This window comes from Caloenas nicobarica, chromosome Z, assembly GCF_036013445.1.
Source record: "Caloenas nicobarica isolate bCalNic1 chromosome Z, bCalNic1.hap1, whole genome shotgun sequence".
In the NCBI taxonomy this organism is placed as follows: domain Eukaryota; kingdom Metazoa; phylum Chordata; class Aves; order Columbiformes; family Columbidae; genus Caloenas; species Caloenas nicobarica.
Window position 1 is genome coordinate 94,670,462 of NC_088284.1, and position 26,090 is coordinate 94,696,551.

General features: G+C 39.0%; 2 protein-coding genes across 5 annotated transcripts; one reads left to right on the forward strand and one right to left on the reverse strand.

Moving 5' to 3' along the window:
- Positions 1-219: 219 nt before the first annotated feature.
- Positions 220-6,927, forward strand: CTBS (chitobiase). Its single transcript, XM_065657072.1, is given in 8 exon segments — positions 220-261; positions 264-536; positions 974-1,112; positions 2,002-2,210; positions 2,821-2,992; positions 3,548-3,645; positions 4,350-4,511; positions 5,503-6,927. Coding segments are annotated over 8 exon segments (1,281 nt in total). The 3' UTR covers positions 5,689-6,927.
- On the reverse strand, positions 6,444-26,083 carry SPATA1 (spermatogenesis associated 1). 4 transcript variants are annotated; one of them, XM_065657070.1, is made up of 14 exons: positions 25,845-26,083; positions 24,985-25,110; positions 23,981-24,087; positions 20,221-20,338; positions 18,144-18,197; positions 17,718-18,045; positions 17,340-17,555; positions 15,452-15,578; positions 15,252-15,312; positions 14,150-14,267; positions 13,274-13,399; positions 11,548-11,717; positions 9,503-9,601; positions 6,444-8,653 (listed from the first exon to the last, which is right to left on the reverse strand). In XM_065657070.1, exons 2-14 carry the CDS (start codon positions 25,018-25,020, stop codon positions 8,549-8,551), a joined length of 1,665 nt encoding a protein of 554 aa, XP_065513142.1. In that variant the 5' UTR covers positions 25,021-25,110; positions 25,845-26,083; the 3' UTR covers positions 6,444-8,548. The 4 variants fall into 4 exon arrangements, with proteins under 4 accessions (XP_065513142.1, XP_065513139.1, XP_065513140.1 ...); XM_065657067.1 differs by having other exon boundaries at positions 17,340-17,579; XM_065657068.1 differs by having other exon boundaries at positions 17,340-17,579; positions 25,771-26,083.
- Between the last annotated feature and the right edge of the window lie 7 nt (positions 26,084-26,090).

Consider the following 26,090-nt stretch of genomic DNA (forward strand, 5'->3'; position numbering starts at 1 on the left):
GGACCCCTCGTTTTTAGGTGTTGGTGCCAGCCCGGGCCGCCTGTGACAGTAGCAGGCATGTGGCCCTGTCCCCTTCGGGAGATCCTTTTTCTCTAGTTATTTTGAGATCTCGAAAATAATTCTGGACACCCACCGTTGGGCTTGAGCTGTTAATAAACGGTTGCTCTACAAAAGCGGTCAGTCACCATCATTTCCCCCCGAACCAGCGGTTCCCCGAAGATGACTCCGCACACCCACCGCGGTCCGGCACACCGCCCCGGGCTCACCCCCGCGCCCCTCCGCGGCACCGCGGCGCCTCCCGGGCCGCTCCCCGCGGGCTGCGGGGCGGAGCAGCGGGGCCGGGCCGGCACCCAGCGCGTCCCGCCCGCCGCGCCGCCGCCCCCGGGCGGAAGCGGCGACCGGCCATGGGGCGGCCGTGGGGCCGGTGGCTGCTGCCGCTCGGGCTCCTGCAGCTGCTGGGCGGCCCCGCCGCCGCTGCCTGCCCCTGCCGGGACCCGCAGCTCTGCCACCCCGTCACGGGCACCGGCGGCTTCGAGGTGCGCGTCCCCCGGCTCCCGGGGCTGGGGAGGGCGGCCCGAGAGCGGCGCGGCGCTGCCGGCCGGCGGAGGGGACGGGCGGCGAGCAGCGCGCTGAACACGCCGTGCGCCGCTGCCTTCTTTCAACCGCCTGCATTGGAGTCGAACGGGCTTTTGAAAGCGCAGGCGCGTGTGATTTCGAAGGAAATGCCCGCGCTGCGGTGGGTGTGGATTTGCAGAGCGCCGTCCCCGCCGCGGGGCTCAGCGTCGCACCAGCTGCCGAAACCGCGCCCCGGCGCCGGGGGTGCCGTCCGTGCAGCCGGCATTGCAGAGCAGCGAGGGTGCGGGCTGGTGCCCAGAGGCGCGGCTCATGTAACTTTTCTAGAGGCACGGGGAATATACTTACCCTGCTGAGAACTGTTAGGAGCTAATGAGGGTGCTTTCTACCCCTTTTCCAGGTCTTCGTGTTCGATGTGGGGAAAGAAGCCTGGAAATCCTATAACTGGTCAAAAATTACAACTGTGGCAGCTTTCGGGAAGTACGACCCCGAGCTGATGTGCTATGCTCACTCTAAAGGCTCCAGGATAGTACTGAAAGGTTGGTTACAGTGTGAAAATGTGGATGTTTACGTGACCCATGAGTAAGAACGTAATGTACATAGGGCTGTAATACCTTGACATTTCACATTAACTTGAATGCAGAGGATTAATTAATAAGAGTATAATCCACACTGGACTATAATACCCGACATTTTGCATATGCTGGTATGCAGGGTGTTAAAAAGAAAACCAGTGGTGGCTTCTGCTAGAGTAGTAGCAAAACCATTCCAGTGACATCTAAATAGAAAGTTCTGTAACAGGGAACATCACAGCTACAGTGAAACAGGGTGGAAGGGAGGAAAGGAAAACCCTGTAGCAGATTTGGGTCTGTGTTCTGGATGTTGTGCACAGTACTCAAAAGACAGGGTAAGGGAAGGGACTGCAAGTAATTTTTAGTGTTTTTCACTTAAATCGATCCCTTTGTATTAGGAAGTGGTTGAGTTTTCAAACATGAATACTCAAGAAATGCTGATTAGAAAGACAAAGTCCATCTTGGCTCTGTTGAAGCAAAAACGTAATCCAAGACCACAATATGGAAAATAACAAAAGTTAAACATGAAGGTATGTTTATCAAAACAGAGAAGGGTCCATCTGGTTCCCTGGAAATACTGGCAGTAAATTGACTTCAAGAAAGGAAGGTTACAGTGGCTAAAAAAATAAGCATGATAGGAAAAAGAACCTAATTTTAAATATCGCTGTCTCAAAGAAGATTGATAAGCTCTTCTGAGGTGAGTTCTCAAAATTATGCTTGGGGAAAAAGCTTAACTCTCTTGTATTTTACCAATATGGGTGTGGGCAGTTTTTACTTTGTGGTTATGTTGGTTTAGTAAAGTTTTCTCCTTACTGTGGTGCAAATGTATGTTAACTTTTGAAGGCCTCTCATCTAGGTGATGTACCTCTTAAGGAAATTGTTGATCCTGCTAAAAGAGCAGCGTGGATATCTCAGCAAGTGGACCTTGCAAAAAGACAGTACATGGATGGAATTAATATAGATATAGAGCAAGAAGTTAATGAAACCTCCCCTGAGTATTATGCATTAACAGAGCTTGTTAGAGAAACTACAGATACTTTTCACAGAGAAATTCCAGGATCACAGGTAATAATAATGTTCTTAACGCAACCATTAAATTTAACTTTATGAAATGCAAGGAGTTTTGAGAAAGCGGTTTAGCATATGAATATGAAAAAATATGCGGATATAAAGCACAATATTCTTATGAATGGTTAATTATGAATGTTAGTTATGATACGCTGTTATAAGAACCACTCTTTCTGACCTGTATGAATTTAACTAGAAGAAGGGTTTCACTGAGATTTGTAGATACAGTGTTATTGCCAAGTGTGCACTGGCAGTTATTAGTATGGCTTAATGAACCTCTGAAAGTGGGGCAAATACAGCCTTCTGGTGCACAAGCTTGACAATGTTTTGGTAAACCCATCATTAAAGTTTTAAGGATTTGCATCATGCTTCTTATTTTTGATGGGTTTTGTGTTTTATTTTAATTTCTTTAGTGTTTTGAATAGGGGCACTCACTGTTTGTTATTAATTATCAGCTAAGCAGCTTCTATAGCTCATTAGTATCAGAGTGTTAAACTGTGCAACATTTGGGAAATACTGTCTTTAAGAGTTACAGCTTTTTTTTTAAAGACTAAACAAGAGCACCTAAGTGCCATACATGATACTAACTTGTGCGTTTTTCTTTCAGGTGACATTTGATGTGGCTTGGTCTCCAGCATGCATAGATAAAAGGTGTTACAACTACACGGGGATTGCAGATGCCTGTGACTTCTTATTTGTGATGTCATATGATGAGCAGAGCCAGATCTGGACAGACTGTATTGCAAAAGCCAATGCTCCTTACCTGCAGACTTTAGTTGGTAAGGACAAAACACCTCCTTAGGAGTCAGAACATTTCCATTTGTTCAAATGAATAGATGGAAAAGATTGCATCTTCTTGCACGAGTTTTTTGGTTGTGTTAAGGCTTTTGGGTGTGCTCAAATATGTGTTGTCCTAAAGCGAAAAACGTATCTTGGATCCTTATGACACTACAGATAGACCTTTGGCACTTGTGTGTTTTTACTTGTGATTGTCTAGCCCTCACGATTGTGAATAATGCTTTTAGAACGACAAACAACAGCCAAAGCAATGGTGTCTGCCCAGGCTTGCAAAGAACCCGAAACCTTTCTCTCGTCCTTGTAAACTACTGCTACGGGCAGCTGGTTTCAAGTGTCAGCAACTAGAGAAGTTACTGGGATCTGAACAGAGCAAGTTGAGGAGAATGCAGGTGGGAGGTAAAGAAGACCTTGCGCCTTAGGCTCTGTTTGGGGATCATGCAAGTCCTATATTGGCTCTGGCTCTAGATTAGTTCTAAGAATAAAAAGCATGGGAAAATGCAATAATGGATCTTAATTTCTGTTTCCTTCAAAACTAGGATATGAAGAGTACATTACTATGGGTATTGATCCTAAGAAGCTTGTGATGGGCATCCCCTGGTATGGCTATGACTATGTCTGCCAAAACCTATCTAAGGTCAGATTAAAATTATTCATTTGCAATTGTACTGTTAATTTTTAACTTGGAAAGAGCCAGCGAGATTTTGGTGATCCTGTTTTTGGATTAGGAAATACCGTGGTCTGATGGATAAGAGCACAAAGCTGGGACACAAGACAGAGACTTTTGCCTGGCTGATAACGATGAGCAGTGTGTTACCAAACAAGGCATTTTCTCTCTCCCTAGGCAACATGAACCCCATGATGCCCAAGCACCGTGTTTGATTAAGGAGCTATAGGCCTTATCTGTATGACAAGAGGTGATGTCCAAAGGCACTGCAACACTCATGTCTGCCTTCTCAACACAGGCACTAAGCTCACTGCTTAAAGACTAGGTGCAACAAACCATAGCAAGCCTGTGATTGTTAAAGTATAGAAGTTTACAGATAATTCATGGAGTCTCAAACAACATCAAAAATGTAAGAGTGAATTACAAGTGGAAAAGATAAGGCAACTGCACAAGTTGAATGATGTCCCTCCAGTCCTGTATTACTAGAGACTAAACAAAATTGGACTGTTTTAATTTGCTTCTCTCTACAAATAGCGTGTCTGCCACAGATACTCGAAGATCTGTGATTTTTGAGACCCCAATACCTTCTGTTACTTTGTTTGTGGCTGTACTGCTATTCTGGAGTTCACTTAACCTATGTAACATGAAACTCGTGCCTTCTGCTTTTTTGTCAGGATCATGTTTGTCACCTTCCCGAAGTACCTTTCCGTGGAGCTCCTTGCAGTGATGCTGCCGGGCGTCAGGTGCCCTATGGAGCAATCATGAAGCAGGTGAACAGTTCTCTGTCAGGGGTGCTGTGGGATGAGCTACAGAAGGTTCCATTTTATGAATACAAGGTAAGTGTCTCTTTATAAGACACCATGTTGTGGAGTAAATATTCATGAACTATAGTTCTTTGATCATAATTTTTTCAGGGTTAGATTCTTCCACTTGTGTTTTCTACTTCTGTTTTTGTGTGTGCTTAGTAAAGGATGGCTGGATTGCCGTACCTTGAATTTCTAGTCTGAAAGAGGGGTGCAGTGACTGAAGACTACAAGAGCAATGAAGATCTTTATTACTTTGCAGTTTTATGGAGAGATTGTATCATGTTTAGCACAAAGAAGTCATACACCTCCATCTTTCACTGTTATAGTTACTTTTTTGTGTTGGTGACTGATTTAAACTAAAACAGATTCTGAGATACTCTGAAGTTTTTCTAACCCGGAGGCTTCCATGCATGTTCTTTTCTGCATTTAGTTTCCACACAGACATAGTGAAAGAGTCCATGAATGATTGTGCTTATATGGACAACATAGTGTATGCATTTTGCCTTCTTTCTTTAGACACAATTTTAAGTTTCACATGTAGATGATTAAAAGGTGTTGTAAGCAATGACCAGGTCAAAGCAACATAACTTTGACAAAATTATATAACCTCATCTAAAACTGTTTATTGCTGAAAAAAGCACTAGGTTTCTAACTAAATTAAGCTGTTAGGTTAGATAATGTATCCGGTATTTTGGCTGTATATTTAAAGTTATTGAAATACAAATTAGCTAAGTCTTTTAATCTAACTTCAGTAAAAATGTATCAATGTTTTATAATATAGATTCTACAAGTAAAAAATTAGCCGAGTATTTGACTTAAAATTTTTAATTATCCAGTGTAAAAAATAATTTGTAAATCAGGAAAATATAATTTTGTAAATCTACATAGCTTGTATATCTCAGTTTTATTTGTACTTTTCACTGCATTCAACAGAAGATGTAATCAAAACTCAATGCACTTTAATGTATCATGTTTACATAGATAGGTAGATACTGACACTAGTGTTTAAATGTTTTTCTAGGATTCTCTTGGTCACTTCCACCAAGTATGGTATGATGACCCTCGCAGCATCTCTCTAAAAGCAGCATATGTGAAAAATCGAGGTTTAAGGGGCATTGGCATGTGGAATGGAAATAGTCTTGACTATTCCGGGGAAGCGGTAGCAGAACAACAAACTGAAGCAATGTGGCAAGCCCTGACACCGTAAGAACTATGTGAACCCTTGATTTAGAATGATGAAAATCAGAAATTTTTTATTATGGCTTATACTATCATAGATTTTAAATTTATATAAATATGCCATGAATACAAAAGCTTTGAGAACTAGCCAAATTCATCTTATTGTTTTGTATGCAAAGCTATATTTTCATTCTTCAAAAAGTTCCAGTGTTGCTTTAGCAGCATTTTCTTTAAAAAACTGCTCATCATTTTTGTTTTTCACAACTAGCAGAAGCTGGTTAAAGCTTGAAGCCAGAGTGTGTCTGGTAACAAGTCCAAGTGGAGATTTACAGGGGCAGTCTCACAATGATCCTTTGCTAAGGCTGTCGGTGCAGCAAGTTTTCATTCCGGGGCTGCACGGTGCAGTCTCAGCTTTCTGACTTCACACCCCAACCTATATTTTAGCTCAGTCACTCTTGAATCAAGTTAAACACAAAATACTGGAGAGATGGATTGTTGCTTACATGCAACCTGGTGAAACTTGTGCTTGTACTTGGTTACCCTTTTAGAGATTAAAATGTTTTATAGACGGAAGAAATTATGTAACTTGAAGTAGTTGCCATTAAGATTTTTATCAGACTTGTTAAAAAGGAATATTCCATAAAGTCTGGTTTCACCATGTTTATATATCACATAAATTCCTTAGTTTCCAAAGCCAAAAATCTTGGACCTTATCTGGAAGAGGGAACATCACTATGGAGAGGACTTGGATGATGTTTTCATCCATTTCAAATTTCTGTACTTCCTGAAAACTGGAACTCAGAAGCTTATTTAATGAACCGCATATGTACTTTTCTACACACTTTAGGATTTGTTCAGTAGCCTGTTGTTTGGTTTTATGTGGTGTTGCCTCTGAGATAATATGAGGTTGTATTTTCTTTCTAGTTCAGATTTTTCATAAAATCATTTGCCTAGAGAAAATGTGTAACTTTTTAAAGTATCTGTAGTGATGGAAAGATTGACTGGTCTTTGCAGGATATTTTTTGTTAAATAAAATGCTGTCTTCACTAAGGTGGGTAAACAGTATTGTCTATTTATGCATTATTTGTTCCACAGCTTACAGCCCACACCGCTTCTCTGCTGCTCAGACATGTTTCACAACCAGATTAAAGTGCAACTGTGCCCTGCTTAAGTGACCCCATTAATTAAACTATTTAATTAGATATATGTACTCAGTTTCAGGTTTGGTTGGTTGGTTGGTCTTTTTCCCTTGTGAAACGGTTGCTGGGAAAACATCATAGAATAGCAGCACTACCGCAGTGGCTCCTGAGGAGACTTCATAGGAGTGTCTGCCTGTTCAATACGATGCGGGGTGGAAAGCAGAAGGTGAAGCCGACCGCTCTTCCATAAAGAAAGAAATTCCCTTAGAAAATCAGAGGGCTCTTCAATAGAGATCTGATCTGTAGGTTTTAGGAGAAACTGATAAATTTATTTGACATAGAGATACTTCAGAATTCGTATTATTATTTATATTCATATGCTAAAATAGTGTAAGATAGATATTTGTAAAATTGAGAGCTCTTCTGGAGTGGATGATCTGACCTACAAAATCCTAACTGAAGGCCAGGATGACTTTATAACAAAACTCTCTTGTAGCAGTCAATAATCCTGAGTTGATATGGGGTTTGGGTTTTTTTTTCCTTTTTAATTTAGGTTCAGATTTTCCAGTAGATAGTTGCCTCCTTTTGTGTCTTAAATAAGACACAATTCTGAAACGCAGGATGTAGGATTCAATCCTGAATTGAGCAAAAGTGGTTGTGGTTTTAGTAATGAATTTAATACTTTAGCATTAAAATCTTTGTTAAATCCTATCTTGAAGAAAATAAATTGGATAATGGGTGGTTTGACTCAAGACATTTGGAAGTCAGTCCTTTTGAGAGTTGCATAATTTCCTTATCATATTACTGATTTCCCATGAGTGTTTTACTTCCAGTAATAAATACAGCCTGGTCAGCTTTTTGGCTGATATTAATTCCTAGCATGTTAATGTTCATGTAATAACATCTGGTACTGGAGGCAAAACAGGAGAACTAGAAAAAAAATACTATACTATCAAGAAGAGGTTTCTGATTACTCTTTCAGAGAATTATTATCTAAGCACAGGCATGAGCTTGAACTTAAAGAAAAACAGAATATGCAATACTGTAAATTGGGCCAGGATCGTCACTACAGCTTGTCCAAGATAAAGTTTGCCCCTTCCACTAACTACAGAAGGTGGTTAATGTCCACGTGGCTTTCCTAAGAAGAGAGGGAACAAAAACGGCTAGATATGAAATAAGATGAGGTTATCTGAGATTTTGTTCATACTTCATAATAATATACTAATAATACACTGGTAATTTATAGATAGGCATACTTACAATTACAAAAATATACTCCAGTAAATAGCTAAATAAAGGATTACTGTTGCGGTAGTTCTATAGAAGATATATTTTAATCATTTTCCAAAAATTTAATGTGTGTGCCTCAAAATAAGAACAGGAGGTTACAGATTATAGGTTTATTTACTTAGTAGGTATTTTGTTAATGAAAGAATACTAGCATGCCAATGTGCTGTTACACAATTAACTAATTTGCTCTTTTAAAGTAACTTAGCTTCGTTTGAGACATGTTATTAGGTTAAGCTTTATGTTTAAGTAGCTGACTAATCTTATAGTAAGAGTGAGATTTAAGAAGCGAGCTGCAGTACCGCAGTAGCCTAGTATACGAATTCCACAACATTTGTAGAGTTGATATCTTTTTAGAAGATAACTTCAAGAACATATAAACAAATGGTCTGAAATTCTGAGGTTGTCTATACATTACAGTCTTTCTGTAGACTTTACAGATGTTGAAGTCATGTCATGCTCTTAAATTCCTGATTTTCTAGACTGGAGAATTAAAGCCGCATGAATCTTCTTCTGTGTCAGTTCTGCTCTCAGTGCTCGTAAATCAGATGCTGCCTGCTTTCTCATCTGCAGAAGAACCAGTAATTTAAGAAAGTGCAATTTAAGGAAGTTTTTGGAGTTGATATGCATAGAGGTTTTATAACTAAGATTGAAATTTATATAGGATGGATGAATACAGGATACATCTTTCATCTTTAAAAGTTTACATGTCTAATTAAATAGCCTAGTTCTAGCACTACTTTCTTCTGTACTTCACCTTGGTGTTTTCAAGAGACAACTGTGAAATTCATTGTTCTTTCCACTCCTTGTTATACCATGGAGGAGGCATAACAAGTACATCCACCCTAGATCGCCCAGTGAACAGGGGCATGGGCAATCTCTGTGATGTAGAGGACTCCTATTTCAAGCATTCAGAGCTGAAAAGCTATCCAATGTGCAGGCCTGTACCATCACCTTCCTTCCAAAGGGAGCCATAGACAGCACTGGTATGGAATAAAGCAGGTGAAGAGACCTGCCATCTGCTTAGAAAGCCATTCTCTTTTTTTTTTTTTTTTCTTTATACCAGTTTTTTTTCTTAGCTGTGGTCATCTGCTGATCAGTGCCTCATGAAGTATGTTCCTTCAATTACCTTTTGAATGAAATGGGAATTTTATGAAAGACCTTGTGAAGCTTAGTTTACATAGTGCCTTGCAAATCTAAGTTCCTTGAATAACACACAGGCAAAATGACCTATTAATCTGGTGTTCTGGAGTAATTTGGCTCAAGTGATAGTTACAATGAAAACTAGCACCATAAAACTAACGGCATAAAACCAGAACTGTTTAGCAAATATTTACATCATCTAAAGTTTGGGAAGATCTAAGTGGCTTTTATACATAGTAGCATTTTGACTCTTTTAATTAAAAGACAGAGTACCTTAATTTCTATTACGAGTTTCATTTTTGTATCATCCAGCTTCCTCCTCAGTTGATCAAGTTCATGTTGCACTGTAGTAATCTGGATGATATTATAATTCTATATGAAACAAGAACAAGAAAACTTTAAGTGAAGTATTAGTGCATCTCTTCACTGATTAAGTGTTCTTTCACCACTCAGAAACGGTCCTCTGAACGCTGTCCAACTCCCCTGCTTTCTTCCAGTCCTTGATGTCTGCTGGGCTGGCTCTGTTCTGTAAGCAGTTTGCTTGCCAAGAGAAGGCAGCTCCCTTCTGCTGCCGGCCCTTCAGCCGGAGCCTCTTCCACTCCCTATTGCTTTGGGAAGTTAAGATCCAGATCAAATCTGAGTAACAGGACAGTGGTTTGCAATTATCTTGTATGGCTACTCTTCATTTATAACAAAAAGGCATACTTCAAATTGTATTTTTTTCTCTCATGCTTAGCATCACTCCACCACTGGACATTCATTGATGAGCTTGCTACACTCAGGGCATGTTTAGTGCAGGTAAACTCCTGGTTATACAGCACGTCATTTCAGCAGTAGCTGTGGCTGGACCTGTCTTTGAATTAACCTGTAAAACGGAAATTCATGTTTTCAAACTGCAGGTTTTGATACTCAGGTCATGTAAGTGAGCCTTGGTCCCTTGAAGTCAGTAACACTGAGGGGTGGGGATGGGTGTGGTAATCTGTTGATGTTCCAAGCCTTTAAAAATGCTATTAAAGTGCCAGCTGAAGCAAATGATGCGATAAAGTTGCCTGTAGGAGTGGTCATTAAGTAGTATCTGTAGCCTCTCATCTCAGAGCTTCTGCCTGCCCAGGGGTGTAGCAGCCTGTCTAGGAGGGTCCCAGTCCCCGCTCTGACACCGCACAGCTGTGTAGCCCTGGCTCAGACCACTGAGAAAGCACGAACAGGACACAGGCGTGCAGGAAAAAAACAGGCAGGGCTGTCAGACTGGCTGGGTGCTACTGAGGAATCTCCATGTCCTTGGGTTGAGCCACCGGTGAGGACAAAGCTGATGGTAGAGGGGAAACCAGCAACAGCAGATTCTGTTCCCCAGACTGATGACTGTCTGGCCAGCATGTAGCTGACCAGGGGTGGAGAGCATCAGCTGCTTAGCCTAATAGCTCATTAAGTCCTACCTATCTTCTGTGTGTGTTAGCCAATTAATAACAGCTGTGCGCATGTGCATATCCTTCACATAAGGCCTCCTTGTGTCTAGTCAGAGACCAAAAAAAAAGAAACCTGATATCCCCTCAAAAGGAGCAACAACATATCTGAACATAGCTAGTAATATAATGTAATATCAACACTATTAATATTTTTATATTGTAGATATTTATATTAAGATAGCTCAAATAATACGTATTTTTCTCTAATATATGCTCTTAGATTGTACATACACTCTCCCACCTTTCAGATACAAGAAAGGGACATTTATTTTTCCTAGTCTAGCTTCGGATTTACGAACAGACTTGCTTCCATTAATACATTTAGAAAATTAGCAGATACAACTATTGGGAAGGGTGTTTCCCTATTTTCTTTCATGTTTGGTTTTTTTTTTTTTTAATTCCTCTCTGAACTTCCCATGATTTGACATCAACAACATAACATGAGACTCAGAGCTGTGCAATAGTTCAAGCGCACCCCCCCCCAAAAGCCTCAGAGACATTTCTTATCCTCCAAACTAGAATGCATTACCTCTGTATGTGCAATCTGGGATGATGAGAACAATATAGAATGAAACAATTGATTCATCATATGGAACAAAAGGGAATTTTGTTACAAAAAGGTATTTTACAAACACAAAGCAGAAATGATCAGATGCTTAGATTCAAGCACTTCTTGAGTCTTTTTGAGAGGAATGAGCTGAAGGAATTCTATACCTCAGATCATTGAAGGATATTTGGCTGTTAAAGCTAGTTTACAAGTTTTTGGTTGGTGATTAATGTGTTACTTTATATTTTACACACAAAAAAATAAAACAGTCTGTGCAAAAAAAGAGATTAAATAATACAATCACATACCTTGGAGTTTGTCATATTGTTTGGTCGTTTTCGGCTATCTCTGGCTTCCAATTGCAAGAGTAATTTCTGGTGGTAAAGCTCTACATCTTGTCGCAGCTTGTTTAAAGCCTCCTCCAGTGAAACTGTAGCTTTCTTAGTTTCAAAGTACTTCTTTTTCCATTCCTCACGAACTACACAGAAAAACAGTAACACTGTTTGGTCTTGTTCACCTGGTCATAAGGTTGTTGAAGACAGTAATGGCCAACTGATCTCACAAGATTCAGTTGGCCAATGCACACATTAAAATATGACAGTAGATTTCTTAAAAACAAAAACAAAACCACAAAAACCAAAAAACCCGCACAATTAGTGAAAAAAAATTTTCATTGCAATGACATTCACTATAAATACAACTGAATTTTCACACAATCACCTGCAACAAAAGGCTCTGTCATGCCACCACAACCTGAAGTCCACAGCTTTACTGTAGCAGAATATTTAGCACTGTAGATTTATGCAAAATTTGAGCTCTGCAGGGCCAGAGGTTTTGAACAGATTCATTTTATACAGAACTCCCAAGATTACAGGAAACAGCTACTTACGCTTGACTTTGATTCCTCCTATGTTGTTAATGTGCTATCAACAGCTGGCACATAAATCCCCCACATCTGGTGCCCCAGTCTTACAGCCACATATGTCCACTAGTCTGCAAAGCATCTTAAATGATTCCTTCTTTCAAGGCATATTTTAGGAAGTCAAGACAACTGCTTCTCAGAAACTTACCAAAAAGAACCCAGCTATTGGAGGACTCTCCTGTATGTAACTGAGAGTGGCTGTCAGCACAGCCATCTTAGGAGGATATTAAATATAGGCTGGATCACTGTTCCTACAGAATGTGCTCTTCCCGTCATATCTTGTGAAGAAACACGTTTGCAAATGCACCTACTTATGGAACTCTACAGGTCTGATAAAAATAATTCAGAGCTAGAGATGTTTCTTAATGAACCTGCAGAAGCTGGTTGAATCCTTATGAAATAATCTTTACCTAACTGGACAGCATAATTCAAGACAATGCAGGAGCCATTTAAGGCTTATCTCAGCAGAGTAAATTAGCTTGCCTTGCAGCTCCATGCTACCACTGACTCACTGCTTCAAGTAACCCCCTTTTTTTTTTTTTAAAAACAACTTCACCATGTTGCAGAGTGCAGAGTAGTGATGCCCTTAGAGAACATATAGAAGAACTGGCTTGTCTTCTCCTTTCAAGAAAGCTATAAATAACAGTTGAGACTCCTAGTGATGTAGCTGTGTCTAAGTACAAAGAGAATGCTCTCAAAACATCAAAGTGGTTAAACCTCATCTCCATACAACTGGAACGTGGCTTAAGGACAATAGTTTAAGTGCAAACTTGAAAACAATTTTACAAAGAAAACTTGTGTGGGATTTCACCTCGTTAAAAAAATGCAGTTTGTCAGGATTTTCATGACAGGCTTGTAACTTCCATACTATAAGTCGAATACCATCAGACAGGAGGAACCAAAGTATTATGCTGGTAATTTGACTAGAAGCCCTATCAACACAGTAAAAGGCTATGAACACCAGCTAAAGGCAGGTTTAGAATATGTCAGCTGTGGGTTAGCAAACTGTTCTCCCTGTAATTAAGCTCGCTGACAAGGAAACAAAAAAATTCACACTGGTTTCAGTGTCACTTCTCAATCATTCCAAGTTCCAAAATAAATTCAAAGTGTACCATGGTATCTCCTCAGCTTATTTTGTTCCAGTAGCCCTTTCACCTTTTTGATCAGTTCTTCTCTAGTTTTTTCCATGTGCCTTCTGTCTTTCTTCATTTCTTGCAATTGTTCTGACATCTTGTTTTCTAAAGATATTATAATTATATTTAGCAAGCATTTGGATAGTGTAAATAGGAAGGATCAATCAAGATTTTTTGTAATGCACTCATCATAAATCATGCCAAAAGCTCTGTCAGAACAGGCAGTAGAAACTTTTTTTCAAAATGGCTGGTGCATTAGAAAAAGAAAGAGAAATCCACCATGCATCTAGGCATTCACACACATACACAAACAAGTAAACACCCTTTTATATGCCTAGACAATGTATCACTAAAACTATATATTCAAGATATATATATATATACACCCTGCATACATTGAAAATTCTTGCCACAGGAAGCCAAAAAAGCCTCCAAAAGACTGTTTCTTGCCCGAAATACTTCACAATATAAACCGTAGCAAAACCTTGCCTTGCACTCCAGCTGGTCATAGGTAGGATATTATCTCAGACTTTCACTTATCTTGTCACCATCCTCCTCCTCCACCACCGTGGAGGATCCTCAGCAATACCACTAGTGGTTGTCTTTGCTACATTCTCACTGGAGCCAGCAACATTTCATCTGATCTCCTTTTCTCCTTCCATCCCCAATTCCATAACTGAGTTTTCTAACACTGGGAACCTGCCATGCTTTATGAACAGCCCATGCAATTATAACATTTGTAACAATACTGTTAATAAATGTATGTACAAATTCTTTCATAAAGTGTGTCTTCCTTAATGATTCAGTTTGATTAAATGTTGACTTCCCTGCAATTTCTTGGAATCATGTACTCACTTGCTGTCTGAATTGAAGGAACTTGAGCTGGATCCACAGAAAGCGACAGAAAAGGTGGACTGGGAGGTGAAATATATTCTTTTGGACAAATAAGATGATTTTGCTTGTTTTCATCTGCCTATAGAGTGAAAAGCACAATTATAAGTACATAACTCATAATCTTGCATAGTTACCCTAGACATATGCCCTGAAAGTGGCCTGAGTGAATGGGAGGGCAGAATTTGAATTCTGCATACAAGCTTTTAAATTCTGTTACCAGTGTAAATGGTTAGTAAATTACAAACAGCTGGACTTCTGCAAATTAAATCAGAACACTGAACACTTATATTGCAGAGAAAATACAGAAAAAAAATATAGACTGTTGCTAATGGTTCTTGTCCATGCCCATAACCCCACAAGTTGCCGACACTCCCAGGCAAGACCAGGAATAATGGGACTTAAAACTACCATCTGGCTCATTGCTTACAAAGTCTGGACTACCAATTTCTAAATTAAAATTTATAACAGCAGATTTTCAATTTCATTATTATTTTCAAAAGACTCCACTACAATCGCTTCTGCTCAAGAGCTCACAGGCAACAACTAATAGTGACAGCTATTACGCTGTATGTGGGTGCTGAGCCTTCCTAAATATGTTCTTATTCTGATACTATGACTATATCATACATATGTTTTAAATAATTTTATAATTTTTATCTAGAGTTTTGCTTGGCTTCAGAGAAGACAAATTTTTCCCATAGGAAACATGAAACTATAAAAATGTCACTGATAAAACAATAAAATGTTACTGCTAAGAAACTGTGAAAGAAATTCAGCTAACATTAATAAGACTGAGATAGGTATTGTGTATGTAGTTCCTGTTAAATTATCAGCAGAGGTATAACCGGATTATTTCATTGTTTAGAAATATAGTTGATTTTTCATTAGCAAATCTGCAGAGTAGAAGTGCATGAATTATCTTTTCTCAGTTACTCTCAAACCCACATTTGAGTATTTCATATTTCTAACAGGTTACATGTCTTATAATATTAGACCGTTTCTAGATGGAGGACTATGTTTATTGCTCCAGATTACTCAGAATATGTTACCTTGAAAAACACACCTGATTATCCAGCTTTTCACCAGGATCAGCTATACACTTGCTAGTTCTGTATTGCTGCAAGCTAGAGATAACACCAAATAAGTGAAATTCATGTAATAATTTTTCCCCCATTTTCTTTCTTTTGTTTGAAGTCTATAAAACAAGTTTCTAGCTATGAATTAATATTATCCATTATTTTAGCAGAATCATTATGTACTAACCTTTGTTTTTTGTATACATATTCTGTGGTTTGGTCTTCCGTTATTTTAAGAATGCCAGCATCCTCTGTTCTGCCTCTTCTTAGTTTGGTATCTTTTTGGTGGTCACTATTTTCCATGTTCATTAGTTCTGTGACAGGATAGCGATGGTGAAAATCTATAGATTATACTCACAAAATTCAAGCTGTTTTGACTGTCAGTGCCTGGACTTTCCAACCTGTATTGGAAATTCAGTGAATCCACCCAATAAGTATTATCTCTGGGGTTTGGAAATGTTGTGTGAATAACAAAGGAAATAAATACAGAAACAAACAAACAAACAAAACCCAACCAACCAGCCAACCAACCACCCACCCAAAAAACCTATTGTGTTTTGAAAATGTGTGTCTAACTAATTCTGGTCACTAGTACAAGAAACATTATCACAGATAAGGAAAACAGTTAATTCATCTTCCCTAAATTAATTCTGTATCTAACACCTTCTGCCTTTCAGAGACCGAAGATCCCCTACAAACTGGAGCTAGCAAGGAAAGGGAGACCAAAATGTTTTGTGTTTAAATGTTAATGAATAAATGTTATCTGCTTTAAAATATACACAATTAATATTTCAGAAGAAAATTGCTGACAGACTTTACCTTTGCCTTTACTACTACAAAATTCTACATCCTCCATCAATCAAAATAAAGTTATGGAAAACTTTTCAGTTATATATTTACATATTTATATTTGTATATTAATTGGTCTCATACTTAATATCAGTTAATATGCTGATTGAGGGACAAAGCTATCTTTTACAGATTATCATTGGAAACTGAAATGACTGAGAAATCATCCATGAAAGCCTTTTCTAATACACTCTCCAGACACATTTCAAGGAATACAATGTGCAAATTTTTGTTTTCTTATTCAAAGTGCTGGATATCCAGAAAATCATTCGAATGGAAATCCGTAAGGTGCCCATACCTATGAAAAATTGACTATTGCCTCATTAAAAATTTGCAATAGAATAAAGGTCATTATTTTTACATTAACTGTAAAATTCTAACCAAATATTAAGACTTGTCTTTCAAAAGTATTTCCTCAAAATCACTTTATGTTATAATTTTGATGCTAATATAGCAGTAGTCATTCAAAACTCATTTAAATGTGTCAGTCATTTCTTCCTTGGTAATCACTTAAAATTGAGGAATATTAAGAACATTATATAACCGTACAGGGACTTAATGGTCCTCAATATCCATAGGACATCCCATTTTAAAGGGAGCAGTATTTGACAGATCTCTTCCAAACAACATTTTCTACTTTGGCATAGAACCGTTATCTAGTTTATGTGCGTTCTAAACCTGTCCATGCTTTTGTACTATTTTCACTGTAGTCAGCTCAGAGTTCTCTCACTTCTCAGTTTTAGGAACGCCACTGTTCAATAGGCTATAAATAAACATTATATGGAAGGGAGGGGAGGAAACACTTCCTCTTCAGTGGTAATGTAGCCATGGAGAAGGTGGCAATGAAAGTTGAAGTACTAAATGCTTTCCCTGATATACTGATAACAAGAATTTTTTTCATTTAAAATTGCTGTTGAATTTTGGGATCGCTATACTTCAATCTTTACAGTGGCTGCTCAGTAATCTTTTTCATATAAATAAGATTTGACAAATATATCAGCTATAGTAAAGCATTTCCCTACATCAGTACACAGCGCTAAAACCAGACTCATCCAACGTAGAACTACAGCTCTTCAAAAGATACTATTTTTTAACAAATTACAATACTGTTCTGATAGCAATATTCCAATTTAAGCTTTAACTACAGATTCCTTTAGACTTAGCTTTACTCTGCTCATTTTCTAAAACGCATGCTTTAGCAAGAAGATGACAATGAACAGTTGTACCGTTTCGATATTTAATGTGATTTTTGGGTGTCTGGTTATTCTGTCCTTGCTCATCACTGCGGTTTACATGAAGAGTAAGAGTGGTTCCTTTGGCTTTGTCACTCTGCTTAGGAGCGGGATGCTCTTTTGGATCCTGTCTGAGACGGCTTTGCTGAGAGCTCTGTAATACCATATCACTCTTTCCAGACTCCCAATCTGCAGGATTTGAATTACTTGCTGTGAAGAGAGAGCCATTTTGATCTGCATAATAATGGATGTTAGAAAACAGAAATATTATTTTATCGTAAATGTTAATATTGTAAATGGTAAATGTAATGTAAATGGTAAATGTTAATAATATTTGTTCTCCTCCTTCTTAACTACATTCACTAAACTTACCTTTTTCTCTAAACTGTATCTGTTTTTCTTGAATCCTGTTATGATCTTGCTCGCGTTTTGTGTGCAAAACTGCAACAGGTTCTTTCTCGCCCCATTCCACAGGACTCTGCTCTTCCTGATATTCTACCTGAGAACTGCTTTGTATGCTTTCTAAAAACTGTTTGCTTTTTTCAGGTTTTTGTTGGGTAAGACAGGGCAATCTTGATCCATGACCAAACCTATTAGCGTTTGCATTATAGTGATGTCTTTGTTGAGTTGATGATGATAATGGATAAACATCTTCAAAGTATTCCTCTCCGGGTAATAAATATAATTCAGGATAAAGCGCCTAAAATATGCAATATATTCATCAGACAGGACAAAAGAGGAAATGTACAATGTAAAAAGTTTCTGAAAATGATACCTTAAAAGCTGTTCAATACATACATAAGGAGGAGCAAATGACTTCAGTTCCAGTTCTGTTTCTTGCTTTGCTTTCACCTTGAAAGATAAAGAATGGAAACGTAACCAATAAAATACTTTTTTATCAATAATGTCACATATCACTTAATTTCTGTATTCTATCATCTTTGCATACTACATTTTTTCATAACCAGGACTATCTTTTGTAATGGCCTCATGGGGAAGAAGGAACATAAACTACTATTCTACTTTCTGACATGGTACTGAAACTTTATTTTGTCTTGTTTTTAAAATCTTGGTCAGACCCACAGAGTACATCGATTTACTGAATAGTTTTTTTTATCCTTTGCAGCTTCTTTTGTGGTTCAAAGAACCTGATCCAACAGTCATAGCAGAAGAAAATCTTCGACTTTCTTTACTAAAAGTTGATTCTAGGTGAGTCTGAATAGAAATGCTGAGTCTCACATAATAGTCTCTATTCACCTGATACAATACTGCAAAATATTTAATGTGCGTATATAGATATAAAGTCTAAGATAACCAATGTATATTTGAAATATGTGTTCCAATAGGGAAAAAAAATCTGAGCCTACATTTGAATAATGAAATTTAACTGATCGTGGGACCAAATTTCATTCTCAGTAACAGCCAGGCAATGCTACTGATTCACTGTTAGAGACACACTTGATATGCAAGAAAAGGAAGAGCAAATGAAAACAATTTTTGTTTATATTTATTTTTCATTAAAAAACCCTTATTTGCAAGTAGGGTACAGCTCTTTGTACTGCTGACATTGCTACTGTTGTGAAACAGAAGACTAGGGGGCAGAAAAAAGCACTCAACAAATATTTGATCATGGAGATGTAATTCAATGAGGTTACCATGACCCCAAAAACCAAATAAACCAGGTAGTTTTTTATTGCTTTACACTTTGTTATCAAGTTAAACATCAAGCAACAGCAAATACCCCAAATTAAAATTATATCTTTAATTTGTTGCTAAAAATCTTCACTTGTATCTATCAATATCTTTAATCCTCTATTAGAGTAAAATATTTTATTAATTTCCTAACATTGTAAAGGAAGCTGGAAAACTTCTCAATTTATCTCAGAACTATCAGTGGGGAAGAAAAGACACCATCTTACTCATCATCGTTCAGTTAGAAAGACCTGCATTCTTTAAAGACATCTGCACATTTTCAGATTTAGATTGTGTCACAGTCCTTAAGTTTCTCTTAATGTTTTGCCACCTGTTTTTTGCATATTACTTAGTATTTATTCTAGTCTTCTGTGTGAGTAATTTTAGTGATAACTCAACTATAAATGAAATATAGAATGGCACCAAATTTCCACCTCCTAAATAATTTCCAAATCTGTAAGAAACAGGTGAAATAAGATGTGAAAAAAAGTATCCTATACTCATGTACATCACTTGAATCTTTGTGTATTACAAGAACAAACTTTCAGGTGGACTGATTTTCAAATGTATTTAATCTTTAACTATAGGTTGCAAGATATAAATATATAGAGAGTCAATGTGAAGAACAGTTATGATTCAGAGATGCAGGTTTTTAATACATAAATCTCAGGCTGTATTACTGGACTAATTAGTGGAAGACAATTGTACATCCAGAGAAGTTTTTATCCAGAGACTGATCTTTGAAAGGCTTTTGGGCAGGTCAGAGCAGGAACCATTAGAGGAACTCTGCCTTACTCAGGTTCCATTGCAAATTCTTGAAGTGTCATATTCCCAACCATGTACTGGTAATAATGACCCTAGGGGGATTTTTTTTTAAATGCAACCAGATTTGTCATATTTAATCCACTGACTTATCAAAACTAGCATCTTTTCACTGAGTGGCAACTAATTACATCTAATGTTTAATGGATGTTCCTAATATACCTGTCCAGCTGTGCCTTTGTATTTGGGGAAGTAGATGTGCTCTGACAAGAGCTTATGCTCCAGCATGTTTAAAAAAAATGTTAACAGTCGTCTTAAAGTTATTGCTATTTTCTCAGGATATTATCTAATCTGCAGGAACAAAATGTGTGATTTACACTATAAAGCACAAAAGCACTAAAGAAAAAAAATATTAACTTACCACTGCTAGTTTTTTCCCAATGCATTTCAAAAATTTGAATTCATCTGCAACGGCAGCTCCACCCAGGTACTCTCCAAGCTTCTCCCGTAGCACTCTTAATGTGATGTGAGGAGACACCCTAGAATGTTGTTATTCATTAATACATCTGTAAGATCAAATAATGATGGCTAGTTAGTAAGAGGGGGAAGATAATGCTATATACATGCTGGCTTGCATGGACAGAATGACCAAAATTGGGAACTATGCCCTAGAACTGAACCTAATTATATATAGGCCAGAGAGTCTTGACGCGGTAGAGTCAGAACATTGTATCACGGTACGGTGGGCTGTATTACAAGGGCTGTCATAACATTTAGCGGCACTGTTCATATTTTAGGAACCCCATACAAAGGGAGAATATGCAAGCAGCTAAAATCTGAAAATGACTCCTTCAGAATGTTCTTGCTCATCTGCAGATGAATGATAAAAATGTTGGAAACTACAGTCATGCATTTCCATATAGGTGACAAAGTTCGTGGGGCTGATCCAGGCGTGTAGAACATACTTGTTGAAGCACTAAGGGCTAGAAGAGTCGTCATCACTGCCCACTTTAAGTAGCAGGCACATTCCTCTGACTTTTGTCTTCTCTGACACAAATTTACAGTTGGGTGTCGACATGTTTACATGCAAATGTATTTTAAATCAAAACCGAACACTGCAGTGTGAACATTTCCGCCACAGGCTGAGGATGAGAGAGCTGATGCAAATATGAATTGCATCATTTAAGCCATGCAAATATTGAAGTAATGAGCTTGGTATAAAAATCACTATAGACTAAAAAGCATCTCCTTAGAATAAAACCAAATGTGCAAGAGGCACATAAAGCTCTGCAGCACAACATAAGCAATTCTAATTGCTCCTATTCTGCCATCTAAAATAAACCAGGGAACAAATTCAGGCCTGAGACTGTTAATTACCCATGCTGATTAAGTGCTAGTATAATACCTAGCATGGTTTTGGCCCAGGCAGCTATCACTCTTGAGCAATGCAGAGACATAGCTTGAGAGATAGCACGTGCCATTCTCAGTAAACAGTGTAGACAAGAACGTGCCATCCCTTCAGCTTGGGCAGGTCTTTAACATTAACCTCTCAGGGTTTGTTTGCACTGTCAAACAGCCCTATATGCCTTCATTTTACACCCTAGGTATGTAAAAACACTCTGTTTCATCTCATAAAAACAGTACTTCAGTGGGCTACAAAGCTTCCCTTGCATTGCTTCAAACACTCTGGACTTAGAGGACCTTCCTCAAGATCACAAATCTGCCGTGGAGCACAAGCGTGCAGCAGAGGAGACCGAAGTCTGCAGTGTGGACACATCCAGGCCACACTGCTTGGTCCTTTACATTTAGCTCCTGTTTATTTCTCCAACAGCCATTTTTGCCCACACTTGCTGCAGACATTAGCCCTAATGCCATTTATTTCAAATGTATAAAGAAATACGTGAAAGGTGGATACATAATTCAATACACATCCATTCAAGGTCTTAATGTGAGAACAGAGATGATCTATAATATAAATATCTCTTACTATCATTTCTTCAAACTGGTGTCTCAGAGAAGATACATCCCTTGAATGTTCTTCTGAAACCCTATAAATGCAAGCTCTTTCAGAAGTCATTCTAACACTGCACATCCTTCACTGATAACGCCCATCCAAACCAGCAAGGAAATCTAAATCTAAGACATTTATGAACAGCAGGGAAAACATCTAAGTAACCACAACATATCATGGGCAAAAATTATCTAAGTATACTGAACCTGAGATATAGGGCAGAAATTTATCTGAAAATTATTTTCCAGTGCAGCTGCAAGGAACATATAATAACATATTTCTTATTTGCTGCCACTGGCTAGCAGAAAACTAGTCACATCCGAGTCATTTGCTTCAGGGTGTTCCTTTAAAAGTAATGCAAACTAGAGTTCATTGCAGCCATCTCATCTAGAAGTAACAAAAGTATGGCTTCTGTGGTGAGGAATGAGGAATAAATAAAAGATCACAGAGGCTGAGAAATCAAGTTCATGGGAAGAAGAAATCAGGGCCATAGACAATTACACACTTAATATTTTCCCCTCATTTCATGATTAATGGAAGTGGCCTGTACCAGGAATCCTTTGTTAAGCTGACTCGGACAGTACTAGGATTGTCAAGCTGACTGGACAGCACTATCGACAATGTCCAAACAGCATTAGTACCAGCAAGGCTGCTGCTCCCTCTCCAGATTATAATAAAAGAAGCTTCTTAAAATACGTTTTTGTTTTTGAAAACAGTGGTACACTGTCCGGGTGCAGTTATTGCTAATGCTAATGTACTGCAGCATTGCATAGAACCCACAGAATAATTAATTAGCAATTATTTAAGACTCATTGCCAAGCAACAAATACCCAGACAGATATAAACCTACTGAAATCAATGAGAATCCTAATTTAAGTTGATGTCTTGGAGTTGAGCCTTAGTGAAATAAATTTACACTAGAGAACAGAGGGCAGTGACAGATGTCCAGTCACATGAAATGATTTGAAGGTACTACTCCAGCACCTCTGCCAGAGACAAGAACAGCAAAGAAAATGGATACATGCAGTTATTTCCTCTGATTTTGAGCACCCTTTCAATAAAGGAAGCTGTGAGAATGAACACATTCTGCCCTACATGCTCATACCTGACTGCTGTCAATCTTTCCAGCTACACAGTATCTTGTCTTGAGTAGCCAATACAAGCCTAAATTTAATTTCATTAAAACCCACACTCCCTGCAGTTTAAGCTAAATTGACAGGTTCTGCATAGGAGCAGACAAGGTGCATGTAAAAGCTCTGTTTCAACACACATATTTACATTATTCATTTTTCTACAACTTCTTACCACAGTAGATACACACAGATTTTGTAAGTAAAGTGTTTAGGAACATAAAACAAACTTTCAAAGTTATGAAACATTAAAACTGCAACTCTCTATACCAGGTTTGGACCTGGGACTGGGAACTGGGGTATTCTTTCAATAAGTCCTCTAAACAGCAACTTGAGAGCGCACACATAGCACATGGTGTTGTGCACAACCTTTCAGAAATACTACTGAAGAAGAAAGAAGATATGCTGGTGCTTGCACGGGCTGTAATGCTTCCCCTTGAGAAACATGGCTTAAGCTCTTTCTTTGGACTGAGAGAGCCCAGATTGTTCCTGGGAAGTGACAGGCTTTCCTGTCTTCACCAAGCCACTCTGCCTTGAAGCCAGCCCATTGCCAAAAAGAATTCAAGATTTTGATAACCAGGCTCAAGGAGACAGAAAGAATATAAGACTGTGATTTTACAACATCAATTATTCTGCAGAAATACTAGCATTGCTCTGGAAGTGCATTTCAGTGGTCTACACCAGGAGTGTCAAACTCATTTTCACCGGGGGCCACATTAGCCTCGCGGTTGCCTTCAAAGGGCCAAATGTAATTTTAGGACTGTATCAACATTGATACAATCGAAACATTGATACAATGTTGATACAGTCCTAAAATGAGTTTGACACCCCTGGTCTACACCGAGGGCTGCGATGGAGCGAAGCCTGATACAGTCTGAGCAGACGTAACGCTAGACAGGCGCACCACTTAACCTCCAGAAATTATTAGAGAACAAGTCTCTTCCAAGAGATGTAGTTGTGCTCTATAGAGCAACAGCTGGACTAAATGATTGACAACATAAAGAAGCTACCATGTACATGAAGCCTAAGACTATACTCACCTTATAAATCCAGCTGAGATGAATTTGCAACTAAGAGCTACAGGAACTGTATTCAGCTGGAAGTTCCACACTTCTTCCGGGACATAAAAAACATGGAGCTCCACCACCTAAATTAAGAACAGATGATCATAACTGTAGATATATTACAACCCTCTTCCTATACATTTTGTTTTGCTTAGGTGGACTTTCAGTTTCTGGAGTCAGGAATGGTTCCTTTGACGTTAGCACACACACTAAAAGAGTGAGGCTCTATCTGACAATGATGACTAGATAGTGAGAACAGTGATGAGTTGAGCAATTTATGATTGAATGCCAGCTGAGAGCATCAAACTAAGCCACATTAGAACAAGCTCAACAATGAAAATAAAAGAGAGCCCGTGCTACTGCGGTATGTCACTGTGACAGAATGGACAGAGCTTACCAAAACCAGTTGATACTCTAGAGTGTGTCATGGCTACAAGAATACTTCACCTGAAATCCTGCCTTTGTTCATCTCATAAAAAGTGCAAAGCCCTGAAAACTTGATCCAAACAGCACCGCAGCCTGACCTTGCCAAAAAGGGAAAAATATATATATATATTTCTGACAGTTGTTAATAATACCAGCTACCTTGGAAGCACAGAAATGCTCCTGGTAATGTCTGCAACAAAAATAACTAAGCCTGCCCTGAGCAAGGTTCGCTTAGATGGTGTTCAAACCTGTGGTGGTTGTGGGACTGTTAATGTCTGTGTCTTGATATTTTCAGTGAAAATCAGATGGTATTAACAAGAATGGTACACTTCCCTACAACTAGAAGCCATGCAAATAAGCTACATTAAATATTCCTGCAATTGTGGAGTTACTAAATATAAACCGGAAAATAATACTTTCAATATATACTATGTCAAAAGCATTTTTTCCCTTTCAGATCACATAGAAATGGTGTAGTGTCACTTATTTTAATATTTTTTATTTTTACTTGTGAAACCTGAAACATCTTTATGGAAAAGTACAAAAACTCTCACCTGTGGTGTTCGAGGTCTCATTTGACTGAACGACATGTTGTTCCCTGTACTTGATCACAGCGAATGCCAGGTGGGCTTTCTAATTTTCTTTTTGATCAAAACTTTAAGAACGAGGTTCATGATAATCTGTTACAAGAGAAGTTACCCCATTAATATCCTTTATTTTCATTTACTGTTCTTCTTTCCATGTATGAAATGGAAAAGTTGTTTCTGTGCTGAGGCAGAAAGCTTCCAGCTAACTGCAGACAAACAGACTCAGCCACACCTCCTACACAAGTATTACCTAAGTAACTGAGGGAATTGCTAAATCACAGCCCTGCAGCTCCGAGAGATCCGCCCTGGAGTATTTCCTCTTAACGTTTTCTCCCCTTTCATAAATATACTTCAGTTGTATATAATTTTCTACTCAATAGTACTGTTTTCCTAAAGGCAGACCTAAATGCCCACAAAATGAGATTCTTGCAGGGTCTGGGTGTGTCTCCGGTAAAGGGACGATTACTGTGAGCTGCAGCCAAGCCAGCGGCACAGTACATTGCTCTGGCCAAACGCAGTATTCCAGGGAAACCTGACTGTGCTGGGCAACCATGTCACAAAAATCCTTTCATAAACTACAAACCACAGCTCTGCCCTAACGTCGACTTTTCTCAGTGCTCAGCGCTCTCACTTGGAAGGCTCGTCCAGCAGCTGGGAGGTTACAAACCTCCCGCTGTTCAGCACCCCTGCCGCTCCTCATGCATGTCCCTGAGCACAAGCGGCCGGACCTGCCAGGTGACCTTCAGGTCTCACCCTGGCTGCGTGCGTGGAACTCAGATTCCTCGCGTCAGTGGGAAGCGCCCACTCACAAGGGCCCGTGTCCTTACTTGTCCCCGCACGATTACACCACAACGAGCTCTCACGAATGCCCCGACTAGAACATCCCGTCACTTCTCCGCAGTTATTCCCAACCAAAGACGCTGCAGGTTACAGCACAAGTTCTTCCCATCGGGCCCCGTGTCTCTCATTTCCGTGTTTCCAGGCACACGCAGCTCCCAGCCGAGCAGCCCCGGGCCAGAAGCGGAGCCGGGAGCCGCGGACACGGCCGGGCTCGGGGGTGCGCCCGGCCCCGC